Raw genomic sequence first — 19,149 nt, 5'->3', positions numbered from 1 at the left:
AATTCGGCTGACCAGATTATCTCAATACCAAGGTGACACCATGCCAGCGCGAGCGTAGCGCGTGGCCATCTCAGAGCGAGGCGCATCCGTAGTCCCTCAGCGGTTTGCCCCCACCCCAGGGTCCCCACGCCCTACCGTTTGTAAGAGGATTTGGCTGAAAAGTGTTGTAACAAAATGGGGGACAATTGTCCTCGTGTTTAGGAACACTAGTAGACACCTTGGGGCGAGCGATAAAGACCTTTTCATACACAGAACATCTTGATCGGACAGAGGGGATTTGAAAGCCGTCGGGCAGGGATTGGCGGCATAATTAGCATCCAGTTGGTATTGACATGTTGTGATGGGGAGAAAGTGCATCTGTATATAAAGCAGACTCGGGCTGCTTGATCAATTACAAGGAATATTGGTTTGTTGGCATTTAAGTCCATTACAGGGCTCAATAGCTTTGTGAAGACCTGGAATTAGTGCGAGTCAGCTGATCGTCACACACAGATCCACTGTTTGGAAGGAAGTCTTTGATAGGCATAGGGAGGCTTGGAAGGAGTAAAGCTTTGAAAGTAGATACTGAAAGTTTTTTTTCATCTGAACTGTATTAATTTGAGTACATTTCTACCTGTCCATCTGAACAGTTTGGGTCTGGACACAGTGGTGAACCAGCTTTAATTATTTTGTAGTTATATTGCGAGACTTTTTTAATCCAAGTACCATGATGGCTCAGTCGTGTTCGTACTACGTGCAACCCGATGTGAACGCCCTCGACGGCGAGGACAACTACAACAACTACAGCTACGACGATGGTTACGCCCAGTACCACCCCGACACCCCCGATTACCCAGCATGCGCTTACGCCGCGCGTAACCCCCGGGAGATTGGCGAGGGGGGATACGATGATGAAAATATGTGTCTCTCCCAGGGTCCGGGGATGCCGCCCGATTCACCCCCCTTCCAGAGATATGCGGCCAATGTACGCGAACGCAAACGCATGTTGAATATCAACTCTGCTTTTGAGGAACTCCGACTTCACGTTCCGACATTTCCGTTCGAGAAGCGCCTGTCCAAGATAGACACCCTCCGACTCGCCATTGCCTACATAGCCCTACTCAGGGACATCCTAATGTCACGTGCGGACCCCCTGGAGTTCGTGGAGAAGAGTCTGAGACAAGGGACGGACGGACACAGCGAGGCAATATGGAACACAAGCGGTAAATACAGTTTTAACATACATAATTCAAATTAATGGCATATAATAGAGTGAGTGAGTGAGTATGGTTTTACGCCGCTTTTAGCAATATTCCAGCAATATCACGGCGGGGGACACCAGAAATGGGCTTCACACATTCTACCCATGTCGGGAATCGAACCCGGGTCTTCGTCGTGACGAGCGAACGCTTAAACCACCGGGCTACCCGACCGCCCCCGCCTATAATAGAGAGTTTACTTTATTACTTAATAGTTACATTTAGTAAACTACAATATGGTTTATTGAAGTGTTTCTTAATCTGTAAATTTGAAGAGCGGCGGGGAGCCAAGTGATTACAAAGTTTGCTCGTTACGCCGAATGCCCGGGTTCGAATCTCATAATGGCAAAAATGGTGATGCCCATTTCTGATGTGATAGTGATGTAATATTACCAAAGGCGACGTAAAACAATTCTCACTTAGTCTGTTCGTTATATGAATAGACCTGAATAAGAAATCGGAACCTCTTTCAATGCTATTACAAAATATCACTGTCACCTACAGTAGCATATGTATACTACACTGCAGGACAAAAGAAAATATACACCCATGTTTGAAGGTGGCTAAAATGAAACAAAGAGGACATGGTTATTCGATGGAGACGTATGTGATACAGGTATCATAGTTGTTTTAGAACTTAAGTCTGCAGTGTTTCGGCGACAGTTTTCAGCCACGTATAACGTTTTTATAACGTTTGTAATTTGTTTTTGTCAAATCCATTTTGTATACTTTCTTTAGTTATTGGGGGCGGTCGGGTAGCCTAGTGGTTAAAGCGTTCGCTTGTCACGCCGAAGACCCGGGCTCGATTCCCGACATGGGTACACTGTGTGAAGCCCATTTCTGGTGTCCCCCGCCGTGATATTGCTGGAATATTGCTAAAAGCGGCGTAAAACCATACTCACTCACTCACTTGAGTTATTGTCAGGCAGTTTAAAGAAATATCGCTGTCACCGCAAGTAGCATATCTATATTACTCCATAAGAATGTTTTTTGAATATTGAAAGATACTTTGGTAAAGGATCGATAACACCTTCATGAATATACTTTGTTTTCAAAATGCAGTTAAACAAAAACTAAATAACTTTACTTATATTGCACGAGACGATTCCCATATAGTGTTTTGTTTCTGCTTGAAACTATTAATCTTAGTATTTCATCAGCGTTTATATTCGCATATGCTATTTCAGTTATACGAGGTATTACCACTGCTGATCATTGGCCATGTTAAATGTCAACACTGTATACGTAAATCTTTAAAATATGTTCGTATGTATAAGTAAATTAATTTAATACATGTTTATACATGCTGATATTGCTCTTGTTTACCTGTGTTCTATATAAATCAGAAATAAGAGTTGTTGTTTGTGGCATCCCCCGTGAGGTCATTGACACGCGTGACAGGGAAGTATCAAAATGTATTTACTCTATTAAATTCTCACAATAATCCTTATTAATCTTTATCAAATATATCTCTATAAAAATTACTGATATTACAAATGGTAAAATCAAAGCACCTACTCTATTAAGCTTAAATTACTAGTATCCTTAAAAATCAAACTTATTTTCTTTTCTCGAAAAACGTTTCATCATTTTACTCTATCCAAAATACATGAATAAAATCGAATTAAAATAAAATTGAAGTTTCTACACACACACGGAAATGGAGCACATTCTGATTTCTCTTGCATTCGGAAGTAGAGAAATACAACCCTCAATGGTAGTCTACATCTGATAATGTTTATATCCATTTTATTAAGTGAAAGGGATATGTATTATATACATATTCAAAATTAATTAAGATTTTTTCCTACCATTAAAACGCCAAATAAAACATCTCAAGCACACCTGTACATTCGGTTGTTTCTGTGTTAAACAGCTTTAAATATATCTTTTTTGATCAATTATAACAAAATATTTAAGTAAGTAACTTAACTAGGCAAAATGGGCGATTTTATAAAGTGAAAGGGATATGTATTTCTACAGATACAAACTTGATTAAGTTTTTTGTCCTATCACTCATACACTGCATAAATATGGTAATAAATGAAGTACTCTAATTAGATTATGTACTTTATGTCTTCATCGAATGAATATAATTACATAAAATAAACACATGATAGGGCAACAGCAATCTTCTAAGTTGCTTTAAAAAATCGACACGTATATCTTCTAAATGAGTCATTATATACCACGCTAAAAATAACGAAAATCCTTCTCCAGCCCCTGAAGTGTATAGAATATATCCCTTATGTCGTGGACATTACTCTGTTGTGCAACATCTCTGTATATGCAGTGGAAAATTCGTATTTCAGCAATTTTAACAATAGGAATCTGTAGATGTGTATTGTGTTTCGTATGGTAAGACATTCAACAAACAGGCAGTGAATATTTGAGTCAAACTATTTGAAGAAGATCGGTGTAATACCTGAATATTAAATATACAAAACACGCGTCTAAACTGTATACATGTGATTGTTTTAGATCAAACATACACCTTCAGTAAACATATAATTGTAAATTATATAGCTAAGTTATTTTATTACTGGGTTTGCGGATTGGCTGATGCATAATTTTCCAAATGTGGCATAAAATTAATATTTTGTGTTTTTTGTCCGGCCGAATGTGTTCACATATTTCAGTCATGAAAAAACTTCAAAGCACATGGGTAGAGGAAGGAACATGGCGTTTTTTATGCGATCACTTACAATAATATCTGAATTATTTCTTTTTTTTATTTAAGTCACCGAATAATATTATTTGTTAACTATAAAATTTTTAAAAAGTAATAGAAAAGGAAGCCATAGGATATTAAAATCATTTTAGATAAAAATATTTACAGTTTTATTTACTTCTACTAACAAAGATATATTCAGGGTTTTACACGACCAAGAAATATGCGTCTAGACAAAAAACTTTGCGTGTGAAATCTCGACGCACAATACTATTCATTGTACCAATTTTTTACAAGATATATAAAGGTCCTGTAATTACAATAATTATCAAACGTTACAGTACACTTCCCCATTTCATTACTTTACAAGACCCTAATATTTTCTGTAAGGACTCTTAAAATTTATTATCGGGGATCCTCTGGACCTCTCGTTTTGTAAGGTAAAAAAACAAGATATTATTTTTGCTTTTTATTCAAGTATTCATTACCCAAATTGATAAGTATTGTTTAAAATGGTTCAGTTTTATGGGTTTTTTTCAAATTTAACATTCAAACATTAAAAGTGTCTCCAAATAAAATTGTATAAAATCAGTTGTTATAATGACATAGCTTATGTTTATTCATCATCCGGTTTGAATAATAATCGTGTGTTTCCTTGTTGTTTAACGCCGCACTCAGCAATATTCCAGCTAAATATATATGACGCGTTCCCATCAATAAATATATCAACGACAGACATCTATGCACTAAAATGATAACGAGAATTGTGACCAGATGAAAATTAATTGTTCATCATAAACGAATATTACATATGGCTGAATTTGTCTGACCTCGAAGTTACTTGTTAGTACAGACCCGTTTCTCAATTATATCCTCCTGTTTAAAGGGAAGTGCGACGAAAGTGAGACCAAATATGTTATCAATGTGCCACGCTTTGCACACAATCCATGTATGTCCGTGGTAGAAAAGGATAAAGGATTATGAAACAATCCACCTTTCAATCAACCTTTATTCTCATAGTAACTACACACGGTGATACAATAGCACAGGTAACATACCCGCTATGTGTTACATAAACCTGATGACAAGGCGGTATGACGGAAAACACGAGGAACTGTCTCGTGTTGACAGTTTAAACTGCAATTGTATAAATTTAAAGTTTTTTTCAGTACCTTTTAATTTCGATGAACATAAAAGTTGTTGAAAAAGTTGTATTCTGATCTTTCTCTTTCGAGGGCGTTAGATTTAAACAGAGAATGAAATTCGTCTCCGATATCTGTTGAATTGCAGGGACGGCACTTTCTCTCCTCTCGGGAAAAACCATGCTATCTTTCAGATTCCAGCTAGATTAAGGTTTGGTGTTCTAAATTGAAATACAGGATATGAAATCATTTTTGGGAGATGTGAATATTTTTCGAGGGCTGCGAATTTTTAATGAAGAATTGACCGTCAAGTACTGTTCCACGATTGGAAGAACAGATCTTTCAATGTTATATTTATATTTGATGAAATCCATGAGGTGTTTAAGTCCTGGGGCGTATGGAATATGAATGGGTAAATATTAAATCAAAGACAGTCATCTACACTTAATTGTAATTTGCCGGGTGAAAATGTATTTTTTAACCAAAGACGAACATTTGATAACATATTCACATACGTATTATGTATTATATATTGATATCTTTATCTTTTCGTACATGGAAAGGCCACATGCCCATTTTAAATACAAAATATATTAATGTGCTGTGCTGTGCACACGATATGCATGTACAGTGGCTGTCCGGAAACCACGCCTACAGGTCAATAGTTACGTGAAACGAAATATATACTACATAAAACCTTCATTTATCCGGAAATTCGGATCCGGATCCAGACACTGAATTTCAATAACCAACAGTGAGAAATACACATTATTGTGTCCGACTTTCCGGACAACGGCCACGCTGCCCCTGGTAGGAGGCTACTGATACAATACACAGCTTAACCCAACATACTAAAATATATAATCTAAGATATATATCAGGTATATAAACATAAACTGGTATATATCATGCATTATATGTACACAATATTTATATATCGACCGATAAACCCTGAAATAGGTAGTGGTATTAAGTACATAATTTATTCATGTTTTAACATTGTACAGTGGAGACATCAGAGTGGGAAAGTACACCGCCGGGCCACACTTGAAAACTGCATCTGACTCAAAAAATATAAACATTATCAAAACGTTACTTTGGGCTGAAAACAGTCACCGAAACACTGCAAACTTAAGGTCGTAAATGGGAAATCGTCCCATGCAATATAAACAAAGTTATTTTGCTTTTGTTTAACTGCATTTTGAAAATAAATATATATTCAAAGTCAAAGTCAAAGTCAAAAGTAGTTTTATTTTTACAAAAGGCCTCCGGCCCATATACAAGAGAGAGTTGCGCATGTAGACACAACCATAAATGTTACACATTGGGATATACACGTTGTTTAATTAATTCATTTCTTTAGGCTAATGCATGCTTATTATATAGAGAAAGGTTTAACATATGAGATTCGTTCTTTGTCGTCAGAATAACTACAAAGGCGTGTATGGGTGACATTGCTATAAAATAATCCTTCATATATTTCTTTCGGAGATCATTGTAAAATTTCATGAAGGCGTTATCGATAGTTTACCAAAGGTATCGTTCAATATTTAAAAAAAACCCACGTTTTTATGGAGTAGTATAGATATTATATGCGGTGACAACGATATTTTGTTTTAAACTGCCTGGCAATAACTAAATAAAGTATACCTATGAAAATTGGATTTGACCAAAAAAATTACAGCCGTTATAAAAACGTTAAACTAGGCTGAAAACTGTCGCCGAAACACTGCAGACTTTAGTTCCAAAACAACTATGAAACCCATGTCAAATACATCATAATCGAATAACCATTTCCTCTGTGTTTCATTTTTAGCCACCATGAGACATGAGTTGAAATAAGAATAAAAATAAAATGATATCTTTAGCTGTCGGTCTAACGGAAGAAAGAAACGAAATCAAAAACGTTATCTTTTAATGAAAGCCCAAATCTCTTCCTTTTCTATTATTAGCTGCTTATAAGAGAATTTCATAATTGAAATAAGTACCAACAAAAAACAATATTCTCATTATTTTTAACGCATACGTCATTTGGGGTAGGCTGATCTGTAACGTAATTAAATAAAACAACGCCTTTTCATAAATATTACAAAAAATCATATCCATGTTTCCTTTGATTGATTTTCAAGTGCGCTTTAGTATATAATAACTGGTAAGATAGAATTTTAAATACAGACTTTGTCTCAGGTCTAGATTTCTCCACGCAACAGAGAATTTTAATTTATTGCTGGGGCATCCAAATATTCAAGCACCTCCTTCGTGGATAACACTCTGTGTGTCAGTATACGGGTGGGGTATTCACGTTAACAATGCGGCATGGTATTTCTCAGGGGGCTAGCACGTCGCTGAAAAAGTGCAGTAATCTTGAACGCGACGTAAACTCTATTTCACCTCACCTCCAAATCCAAGATATTCCTTCTTCCATTCACACATACACCATTTCTCTCCTCAGATCTCACCGCGCGGCTGTCGTGGGTGAAGTGGGAGAGCCTTGGGGTGCGACGCCGGCCCTTCCTTTCGTCCCTCCCCTCAACAGCCCGAGGCACCCCCGGGGAGGACTGATGACTGCCAGGGTACAATACTGAGGGGTGTGCGTGGGAAGACATGATATTGGGAACAAAGTCACTGTCAACGTGTGGAGAGATTCTCCACTGAAACTTCATAGCTCTTGTTTTCATGATACGATTGTATATATACTCACCGTCAAAAGAAACGCGAACCATAGAAACATATAGAGTATGATCGTTAAGAGTGAGTGAGTTAAAGTTTTACGTCACATCGGCAATATTTCAGCCATATCGTGACGAGTGATCGTTAAGAAGTGATGTTTCCAATGTGTACCAATTGATGACAAAACTAACAAGCAGTCACGTGTTACTAAAGTGTCTCTATTCTTATCGCGATATGATGCACGTGATTTCCAAACTTTACACGCTAATCCTGCACCAGACAAATAGAGCATCTCGAGTCATGGATCTATGACGTCACATGTGACGCGTTCGTGACGTCGGTTCACACAACACACATCGCTTGTGCGTCGAACCAATCTAATATCTCTTGAATTTGAGTAATTCTTGGATATATTATCCAACATGTATGGTATTCGCGTTTCTTTTGTCGGTGAGTATATATCAAATTGTTGGCTGAAATAATGCCGATGCGACGTTAACTTTTAACTCACTCACTCATAGCTCCTTTAAACATATGAACTCTGACGGGTTTAGCTTCGAGACAAAGCTATATACTGAAAAGAAGAGGTTGAATTCAACAAATTTCAAAATGCAAAACCAAATACCGAGTTTATGTGTATGTGTGCGCGCGCGCGCGTGTGATGTGTGTGTGCGTGCGTGCGCGTCGCGGGAACTGCTTGTGTACCGCCAACAACACGTGCGTGGAACAAACAACAGGGAACAAACACGAAGTTCTTGTTGCCACCACGATCAAATATAAGTGCCAAAGACTGACCCATGGATTCTCTAGAACTCTTCGAGGCCTCCACGCCATGACCTACGCGTGCAACAAGTGACATCCTCGACCAACTCGTGTCATTCCGAGACATGCCGTCTTGCAGATTACGGAAAGGTGCACGTTTTGACGAATGATCATGTATTTCATTTTAAAAAACAACAACATTCTTATGTGGTTGCAGAATATGCACATACCCCTCTCGTCACTTGTTGCCGGGGAGCATTGTGGAGATGGGAAAATAATTAACTTGCGTGTGTTCTCAGTGTCTTGGACACTAGTTTCAGTCTGACTTTATTATTTTTCGAATGAAAGGACGGAAAATTACGAAAATAATGCCGCTGATTTTGATCGGAACTGAGTCTCGGTTCCACCGTCAGCAAAAGCTAGAGACCGTTCACGCATCGTTCTAAAAGGTCGGTCCTAACTGGGACCCGCTGAGGATTTGCGACAGTCCTAGCGCTAATATCACTTCTTTGAACTGGAGCCGAAATGAAGATGTCATGTTGAGAGCATGTTTATGAGTGATCTCAATTAACAAGTGCAATATATTTTGAATTAAGTGTTCTTTTTTTAATTATTATTTTATTTTTATTTGTTTCCCAGTACACAAAATGTTCATTCAATTTGTTGATGCATGTGGATATTTATTGCAATTGTTAAATAAATACTTACAACGATTGTACGTCTTAACTTGATTTGTGTGTAAGAGTTTGTGGCAGTGTTGTCACGACCCCGAGTGTACAGTACATTCACCCTTGGCACCCACTCATCCGATAGTAGGAGACCAGATGGTGGAAACACATAGAGCTGAAACACAAGTGTCAAAGCATGTGGTGTCACCCTGGGCAAGTGACTTAGTTCAAGTGTGCATTTGTTCACCCACACCTTGTCCTGACCGCCACACCTTGTCCTGACCCCCACACATTGTCCTGACCCCTACACCTTTTCCCGACCGCCACACCTAGTTCTGACCCCCACACTGAGTCCTGAACCTCAACCCTTGTCCTGACCCCCACAGCTTGTCCTGACCCCAACACCTTGTCCTGAACCTCAACCCTTGTCCTGACCCCCACACCTTGTCCTGACCCCTACACTTTGTCCTGACCCCCACACCTTGTCCTGACCCCCACACCTTGTCCTGACCCCCACACCTTGTCCTGACCCCCACACCATGTCCTGACCCCTACACTTTGTCCTGACCCCAACTCCTTGTCCCGACCACCACACCTTGTCCTGACCCCTACGCTTTGTCCTGACCCCCACTCCTTGTCCTGACACCTACACCTTGGTCTGACCCCTACACTTTGTCCTGACCCCAACTCCTTGTCCTGACCCCCACACCATGTCCTGACCACCACACCTTGTCCTGACCCCTACACTTTGTCCTGACCCCAACACCTTGTCCTGACCCCAACACCTTGTCCTGACCTCAACACCCCCACACCATGTCCTGACCCCCACACTTTGTCCTGACCCCGACACCTTGTCCTGACACCCACACTTTGTCCTGACCCCTACACCATGTCCTGACCCCTACACTTTGTCCTGACCCCCACTTTGTCTTGACCTCCACACCTTGTCCTGACCCTCACACCATGTCCTGACCCCTACACTTTTTCCTGACCCCCACACTTTGTCCTGACACCCACACTTTGTCCTGAACCTCAACCCTTGTCCTGACCCCCACAGCTTGTCCTGACCCCAACACCTTGTCCTGAACCTCAACCCTTGTCCTGACCCCTACACTTTGTCCTGACCCCCACTCCTTGTCCCGACCACCACACCTTGTCCTGACCCCTACACTTTGTCCTGACCCCCACTCCTTGTCCCGACCACCACACCTTGTCCTGACCCCTACACTTTGTCCTGACCTCAACACCCCTACACCATATCCTGACCCCTACACTTTGTCCTGACCCCCACACTTTGTCCTGACCCCCACACCTTGTCCTGACCCCCACACTTTGTCCTGACACCAACACTTTGTCCTGAACCTCAACCCTTGTCCTGACCCCCACTCCTTGTCCCGACCACCACACCTTGTCCTGACCCCTACACTTTGTCCTGACCTCAACACCCCCACACCATATCCTGACCCCTACACTTTGTCCTGACCCCCACACTTTGTCCTGACCCCCACACCTTGTCCTGACCCCCACACTTTGTCCTGACCCCCACACCATGTCCTGACCCCTACACTTTGTCCTGACCCCTACTTTGTCCTGACCTCCACACCTTGTCCTGACCCTCACACCATGTCCTTAACCCTACACTTTGTCCTGACCCCCATACTTTGTCCTGACCCCGACACCTTGTACTGACCCCCACATCTTGTTCTAAACCCCACACCTTTTCTGACCCCCACACTTTGTCCTGACCCCCACATCTTGTCCTGACCCCCAGATCTTGTTCTAAACTCCACACCTTGTCCTGACCCCCACATCTTGTCCTGACCCCAAGATCTTGTTCTAAACCCCACACCTTTTCCTGACCCCCACACTTTGTCCTGACCCCAATATCTTGTCCTGACCCCCACACCTTATTCAGACCACACCTTGTCCTGACCCCATTCCTTGTTCTGACCACATCTTGTCCTGACCCCCACACCTTGTCCTGACCCCCACACTTTGTCCTGACCCCAATATCTTGTCCTGACCCCCACACCTTATTCTGACCACACCTTGTCCTGACCCCATTCCTTGTTCTGACCACATCTTGTCCTGACCCCCACACCTTGTCCTGACCCCCACACCTTGTCCTGACCCCCACGCCTTGTTCTGACCTGCACCTTGTCTGAACTCTCATGCCTTGTCTGGACCCTAATGCCTCGTCTCAACTCTTGCACCTTGTCTTGACCCCAAAGCCTCGTCTGAACCATCAGGCATTGTCTGGACCCACATACCTTATCCCTGTCTTAGGAGAATCACATCTAACAATCAGGCTAGCTGTGTGTTATCACACCCCGTCCAAACAGAACATTGATGTGTTTGTTGAAACTTGTTTGAAGCTGCACACAGCAATATTTCTGCTATATGACAAATAATTAAGAAAGGACCAGACAATCCAGTGACTGACATCATGATTCAAGCTATTGGAATAGCTGATGTGCAATCAACCGAGTCGCCAAACCTGATCCATTCAGTTGCCTTTAACAAGCATTCCGTAGAGGGGAATGTCCGAGTAGCTCTCTATTCCTTAAAAATAATGGAGCGTTCAAACAATAGAATGACGTCACAGATGTGTTTTAATGTTGAGGACTAACCTGGAATCCCCACAGGGCCATTGATCATGCAGTCCACCATTGCTTTAGTTTGTTGTTTAACGCAGCACTCAGCATATTCTAGCTACATGACGGTGGTGGGGGCACGGGTGGCCCAGTCGTCTAAGGCACCGCGATTCGCTGTGCAGAGTTGTGTCCCTTGGGCACGCCAGAAACCTATGATTGTGGGTTTGAATCCCGGTTCACCCTGATTATGTTTCTAGGTTTGTCAGCACCATACCCATGCTCGTGGGTTTCACCAAAGTGGTAAACGTCTGAGACAGACATTACTTCGGGCTTTCCTCCCACATTAAGCTGACACACTGTGATATAACTGGAATACTGTTAAAAGCGGCGTTAAACCCAACTCACTCACTCACTCACATGACGATGGTCTGTAAAATAATCAAGTCTGAACCAGACAATCCAGTGATTGACATCATGAGCTTCGATCGACACAATTAGGATACGATGACATGCATCAACCAAGTCACCGAGTCTGACTATCCGATTCCCGTTCATCGCCTCTTACAACAAGCATAGTTGCCTTTTAGGCAAGCAGAGTCGTCTCTTACGACAAGCATAGCCGCCGTTTACAGCAAGTATAGTCACCTTTTACGGGAAGCATACTCGCCTCTAAGACAAGCATAGTCGCCTTTTACGGCCAGCACAGTCGCCTTTTACGGGAAGCATGGGTTGCTGCAGGCCACTGCTTTAGTCTGGTCCATTTTCTTTACAGGAAAATGGTGATACTGGTATATCTGGAATACTGGTTACTAAAGCATTCAAATGTGTGTTTCTAGTTGCCTAACGCCTCACAGTGGCCTGTAAATACTGGAGTTGGGACCAGACGATCAAGTGATGAATATTCTGCACAACTTTACACGCCAACAATGTGGAAGTTAACAAAAACAATAACAAGGCAGAATAATAATTGTTATTCTTTATTTACAAGGTTTTATTTATCAGAATAAATATCACATTTTCACACATAGATGTATTCATACCTTCATTGAAATATCAAACATGACATATTCCCGCAGTAACATTGTGCTCCCTATACCAGTCCCAGACGATTATTCCGGATCGCACGGAATGATTTGCAAACGACGTGACTTACAACAGATTTGCAGAAAACTCTCGGAATGCCTTTTTTAAAATCAATCAATACACTATTTTTCATTAATTTCAACCTTTTCTACAGAATTTTGCACTCGAGTGATGCCCAACCGTGCGATTGATACACAGAACAATATGAATCCTACAATACAAAATTTTATATAAATATTTCTCACTTTTAAATGTTCTTGTGACTACATAAAGTTGACATATTAAACCAAACCTAAATTTCTAAAAGCAAGAGATTAACATTTGAAAATAAAATAAACAATTTCGTATTAACTTTTTTTTATGGGAAATGGTTGGGTTTTTTTCTCAGAAATTTGGTAATTTTACTGTAGAATTTGTCTGGGACTGATAGTCTGATATACAACAAAAGCAGACCTTTGTGTCCATCAACACAATTCTGCACAACACTGGTCAAGTTGTGTAACATAGATACAGGTAATATCACTTAAGTGGTATCAAACAAGGATCTAAAATTAGAAATAGAAACACTGATATGTGAAAACAATGTGTCTCACCATAGTACATTCTCGAATATCCAATTATATGATGGCGGTCTGTAAAAAATAGAGTCTGGACCAGACAATCCAGTGATTGGCATTATGAGCATCGATCTATGCAATTGGGATACGATGACATGCATCAACCAAGTCAGCGAGCCTGACCACCCGATCCCTTTAGTCGCCTCTTACAGCAAGCATGGGTTGGTGTGAATAGGTCCAGGTGAGGTGAGGTGAAATTGGGTTTAACGTCGCATCCAAGATTATTCACTTATATAGCGACGTGCATGCACGTATGTGTGTGTGTGGCTGCTTGTACTTGTCCGGACTGATGCCGATTTATAGTGCTAGCACACTGAGATACCATGCTGCAGTTTAACGTGAATACCCCACTCAGACACAGTATACTGACTCCGAGCCGACCAGTCCTTGTTTTAGCCCCTTAATGCTGAGCGCCAGACAGGGTAGCAACAAGTACCATCTTTTAACATCTTTTGGTATGACACGGCCAGGGAACAAACCCAGGACCTTCCGCTCTCCGGGCGGACGCTCTACCACTAGACCACGGAGGCAGTCGAATAGGTGCAGGTATTGATAAAGATACAACATACAGGACAATAGAGGGTGATGATTGTTTGGGCACAAAATGACCATCAATACCTAAAATAATATATCAAAACAAAAATAATTTAGACAATACCTTTTCAACCACATGTTCTGTTGTTTGTCAACAATGGTAACATAGTAATACAAAATCCATCATAATATTCAGTTAGAAACTAGATTACATTTGTTGTCATCGTACAAAAGACATATCAGGCATGTTTTTTATCATTTAGTTAAAATAAAACAACACTGAAGAAACAATGGGAAGTGGAGGGAAGTAACCCCTTGACTCGACATGTCATCCTTCTACATACTCACTTCAATTTTTCAACAATGTGACATATTATCAAGAGATCACACATTAAATGTCCTAACATACTGACACACTTTGAAAATGCATATTTACTTTTTTGTCATATTTAGCAAAATGTCCCTCGTTCAATGTGTTTCGAGATGTACTGCCAAATTGTTTTCTTGTCCTTAAATTGAGTTAAAGTCAGTGTGTTTCATAATATTCGTCCTTATAGTTTTGGAAACTTTTCAGGGCAACAAACAGCATGTCTGATAATAGCACAAACGTGTTCTTGCACAGGACCATGTTACGATAAAAATATAAAAAAGTCGCAAAGAAAATCAGACGAGGCCAAATTGAAACGAGGGACATTTTGTTAAATATGACAAAAAAGTAAATATGCATTTTCAAAGTGAATTGGCCTCGTCTATGATTTTTTGTGTGACTTTTTTATATTTTATTGTTACATGGTCCTGTGGTTCTTGTAAGACGGAATACCAAGATCAGACATGTCAAGTATCAAAGAGAAATCACAAGATGCAGAAATAATATGTATTTGACAATTTAGCATCCAAAATAGTCCTATTCATGTTTTGGATGAGCTTAACATGACATTTCATCAGTCAGTAGTACTAGTCCTATCAATATCTAATGATAAGAAAATAACCTCATGCATGACCCTCTATTCAAACTGTGCTTGAGACTCTTCGAAAAGTAAGCAGTGAGACGTGATCGCTCCGGGTTTCAACAGACCCTGCAGATAATCAAGGTCACTATTTGTGTTAACGCCAGAATAAAACACCACACCACAGAGGGAGGGATGTTCTTCGCATGCACCTTACATCTTTCATCTAGCACTCACTCTCGTCACCGGAGGTACCTGGCAGCCCAGAAATAAGGTGACGGTTGTTGTTCTTAATCTCCAAGCATACATATCAAAGTACCTCGTCTCCCATCTTCCCGCGGCAAGAGCGTTAACTGACTTTAAAAGTCCAGTTTCCAGCCTTGCCGAAATAGGCCGGAATTCCTGGGCTCGATTGTAGAGCCACAAGTGGCTATTACGAGTTATGTCCATTCTATGCCTCCCCCATATGGACCAATCAGATTCCACCTCTCGTATCACATGCATTTGCTTCAAACAAAATGGTGGCGCCCAGTCAAGACGAGCTGATCGACCATCAAGATCTATTTTGTGATAAAACGTTTCTCATTTCGCGAAGTACATCAAATCACGTGAGCACCTTGATTAAAAACATGAAAAGATTTGGAAAATATCTGTTGATGAGTTGGCGATGCACAGGCTTTGCAAATCCTGCAATCGACCGAACTTTGCATGACAGTTTACGAACCAGATTTCGATTTCGGTTCGCGATTTTGATTGGACTATGCATAGACTCGTTAGCCCAGCCAAAATCTAACTCCATAATCCCAGCCTAGTTCGGGAAGATGCTCATCTCCTGGCATTGTGCAAGGTTTGTTCCTGCTGTGCCGGCAGATAATTCAGATTAATTAGAATTAAAAGGGGGTAATCCGAATTATCCGTCATGCCTTGCTGCACTGCCGGCACCAGCCAGGTACTAATTAGTTATGATGAAAAGTGTTCACGAAATCTGTTCACAAACGTCAAGGATGAACTTTCCTGATATGATTTAAAGTGTCATATGTAATTGTGAAAAATTAATGTACTTGAGTGAATACTTTTTTTCAAACATGTGTAAAGGAGTAAGAACATCTAGAAGTACATCATTGTTTCATTTCATAATGGCAAATGTACAAGTGAATGTTCAGTTTATTCCAAATTCTCAAGGTAGTCAGAGCCTTTGTTACCAAGGTCATAAATTTAGGGTTAAGAGTAGACGAGCTGCCAAGGTACACTGGAGATGTTGCAAGGCCTCACAATCCTCCAACAGAAAGTTGAAGCTCTCGACCTAGAACTTCGACCCAGATCTGTGTTTACAGACTTTGAGAATGCTGTGAAACATGTGTTTGCCTGTGAACTTAAAGGTTGCTTTTTTCATTTCCGACAGGCAGTTTGGCACAATGCTCGGAAGTGTGGTCTGCAAACTGCCTTTGCAAACAATCCCGATGTTAACCTTCTTGTGAGACGAGCATCAGCCCTCCCTCACCTCAGACCTTGTGATATAGATGACAATTGGTGTAATGCCCTAGAATCAGCCAACACCAAAGATCCTACCATCCTGTAATTTGCTGATTATGTGACTGAACAGTGGGTCGAGGGAGAGGATAGAAATATTTGGAACCATTTTGACACCTTGGGTCCCAGGACCACTAACCATGTAAAGGGGTGGCACTCCAGAATCAACAAAATGAAAACCAACCGTCCCAACATTAACCAATTTATCCGTTTGATTCAATCTGAACAAACGATGACGGAAGTTACAATAAACCAATTGGAATCGGGTGGTAGAAAACAACCCAACCGCCAACTGGAACATGAACTCGATCGCCTAAAAATGTGCCTGGTTTCTGGGACAAAATCTGTAATAGAATACGGACATTCCGTTTCCCATCTTGTTGGGTTGTAAATCATTTTATGTCTGAAATCAATCAATTGAAGAAATTTATAAATTGTGTTCAGTGCTCCTATTCCACTGGACCAGAACTTGCACGACCGCACGACAGCAAAAACAGAATGATCTAGAATATTCTCAGAAAGAAACTGTGAGAGAGACAACTTCTAGGAAGCAAATCCTACTTGTGGTGGATACTAAGGTAACTTGATAACTACTCTGTAACTTTCCAAAAACAATTCGTGCAAAATTATCCGTGAAACTAGCATTCGTGTCCTTGTCCAATTTCTTTTCATAAAGATTTTTAAAAATATTTTTTTTTTAAATTACAAAATAGCAAAAGGCACCACTTCAGCATGTGACTGATAGATTCGCCAAGTTTCGATCAAATACACTGATGCCCCGGAAAAGGAAATGATTACGGACAGACAGACGAACAGACAGACTGGCTGATCACTATATCCCCCCGCATTATATGCCGGGGGGATAAAATGGTAAATTTATAACATTTTTCACTAATATGATTTTATTTCACTAAATATACTTAAATCCTTGCCAATTTGTACATGCATATTGTTTTACTAGGTAACCAGCATGTATAATGACTACAAGTTTCTGGTACAGCACTACAGAAACTCCACACAGGGGTGAAAGGAGGAGTGAGTGGAGGAGTGAGACGGATCTCATCTGAGGGTCAGGCAGATCTAAACAGAGGAGGAAGGAATTGGTGAACCAAGACATATGACTTGACCCAGATGAGGCGGATCTTGTCTACCGGCGAAGTAAATATCAACAGTATCTTGATAAGAAGTGACTTGACCCAGTTGAGGCAGATCCTGTCTGGATTTACTGCAAATACGACACTTCCAATAAAAAATTACACTATTTTTATTTTATTTCAGTACCATTATATATCATTGGGTGTGTCTTGACCAAATCACCGGTCGATTCCAAGAAAACGTGTGTACAGCTGATTGCTGTTTCCGGCTTAGTTTACGAGAAAATACACAAGGTAATCTTAATCCCTGGATATAAAACAATGCCTAGCAGAACAAAAAATACTATTTAAACGGTAAATCAACATATCTGGTGATTTTTTATCTCAAATTCACCCGTTCGTTTGCCGGACTTTGCTGAAGGGGAACGGTGTATTTTCGAGTTACGCAAACAACTGGCAGAACGGGGCGTGAGGGTACCAAATAATTGGCCAAGGAAAAGCTTGCTGCAGTTGTTACAAGAAAATCAACAACAACGGCCAGTAGCAGCGACGGTGACCTCGTCTGACAGTTACGGTCCGAGTGCCATCTCGTCTCCGGCGGCTTCACTTCCGGGGGTGTTCGAAGCCAGCATATATCACAACAGTAATCCAGATGCCCTCGTTAGTGGGACCACGCTACCCAACAGTGTCGTGTCGGACTTCATGGATAATGGAACCAATTCCGTGTCGCCTGTACCTGTTTACAACGGGAACTTGCCGAGTTAAAAAACATGATAGCGAACATGACCAGTCATCACACAGTGCCCACCGATCACGTGGCTACAAGCCTACCGGATCACCACAGCCATGATGTGCCGTCGGATTCTTTGCCCCACATTCACTCTGTTGCTCCAGCGCTCAAGAAGAAGATCAAAGACGGCAAGTATTGCAACCAGGCATTGTTATTGATACCCAACAAAGACACTCTAGACGCAAGAATGCCGAATATGATGGCAATGTATACCAATTAAAAGAGGATGCTAGGTTAAATCGTACACTCACTCTGGCAGAATTCATCCAGGCCTTTGGCATTTATAAGGACATTCTTTGCAACACCAATAATGCAAAACGTAAACAATTGGACGGACATGACCAAACTGTCATTGAACTGGCCATCCAGTTACACCTACATGTTAAAACTACAATAGATGGCATTACTACAATGTCAGTTTCTATACCATGTACATTGTACAATATCTGAGATATGAATGTATATATTTTACTTTAGCTGGAATATGTGCAGAATACAGAATTTTGCATCTTTAATTTCAAAGATTTCTTGGGGAGATGACTCCCCACTCCCCATGTGGTCAGGGTTGCATCCCCTTTCGCTGATCTAACATCTCTCTGTTTTGGGGAAGTGTGAGATTTAGTATCTCGATAGCACTAAAATATCCCAGGAATATCCCTGTTTGTATGATTATTAAGATAAATTTCCTTTTTTTTAAGGTGCAACAAGTACAAGGAATTTTGTCAAGACATGCCAGGAAGAGATCAATTTTAAAACTTTACCAGAAAAGGACATTCCGGAACTCCTAAACAGACTTGCAGAGGAAAGGG

At 40.9% G+C, this 19,149-nt stretch overlaps 1 protein-coding gene across 1 annotated transcript; it reads left to right on the top strand.

The window, feature by feature from the left end:
- The first annotated feature begins 476 nt into the window (after positions 1-476).
- On the top strand, positions 477-9,189 carry LOC124131157 (helix-loop-helix protein 13-like). The gene is made up of 2 exons (XM_046494257.2): positions 477-1,202; positions 7,504-9,189. Exons 1-2 carry the CDS (start codon positions 707-709, stop codon positions 7,611-7,613), a joined length of 606 nt encoding a protein of 201 aa, XP_046350213.1. The 5' UTR covers positions 477-706; the 3' UTR covers positions 7,614-9,189.
- Positions 9,190-19,149: the final 9,960 nt, after the last annotated feature.

The sequence above is a fragment of the Haliotis rufescens genome, unplaced genomic scaffold, assembly GCF_023055435.1.
Source record: "Haliotis rufescens isolate VD_foot unplaced genomic scaffold, xgHalRufe1.0.p SCAF_10, whole genome shotgun sequence".
NCBI classification, from domain to species: domain Eukaryota; kingdom Metazoa; phylum Mollusca; class Gastropoda; order Lepetellida; family Haliotidae; genus Haliotis; species Haliotis rufescens.
The sequence above is the reverse complement of the archived record's forward strand: the minus strand, read 5'-3'. Positions and strand labels throughout refer to the sequence as shown.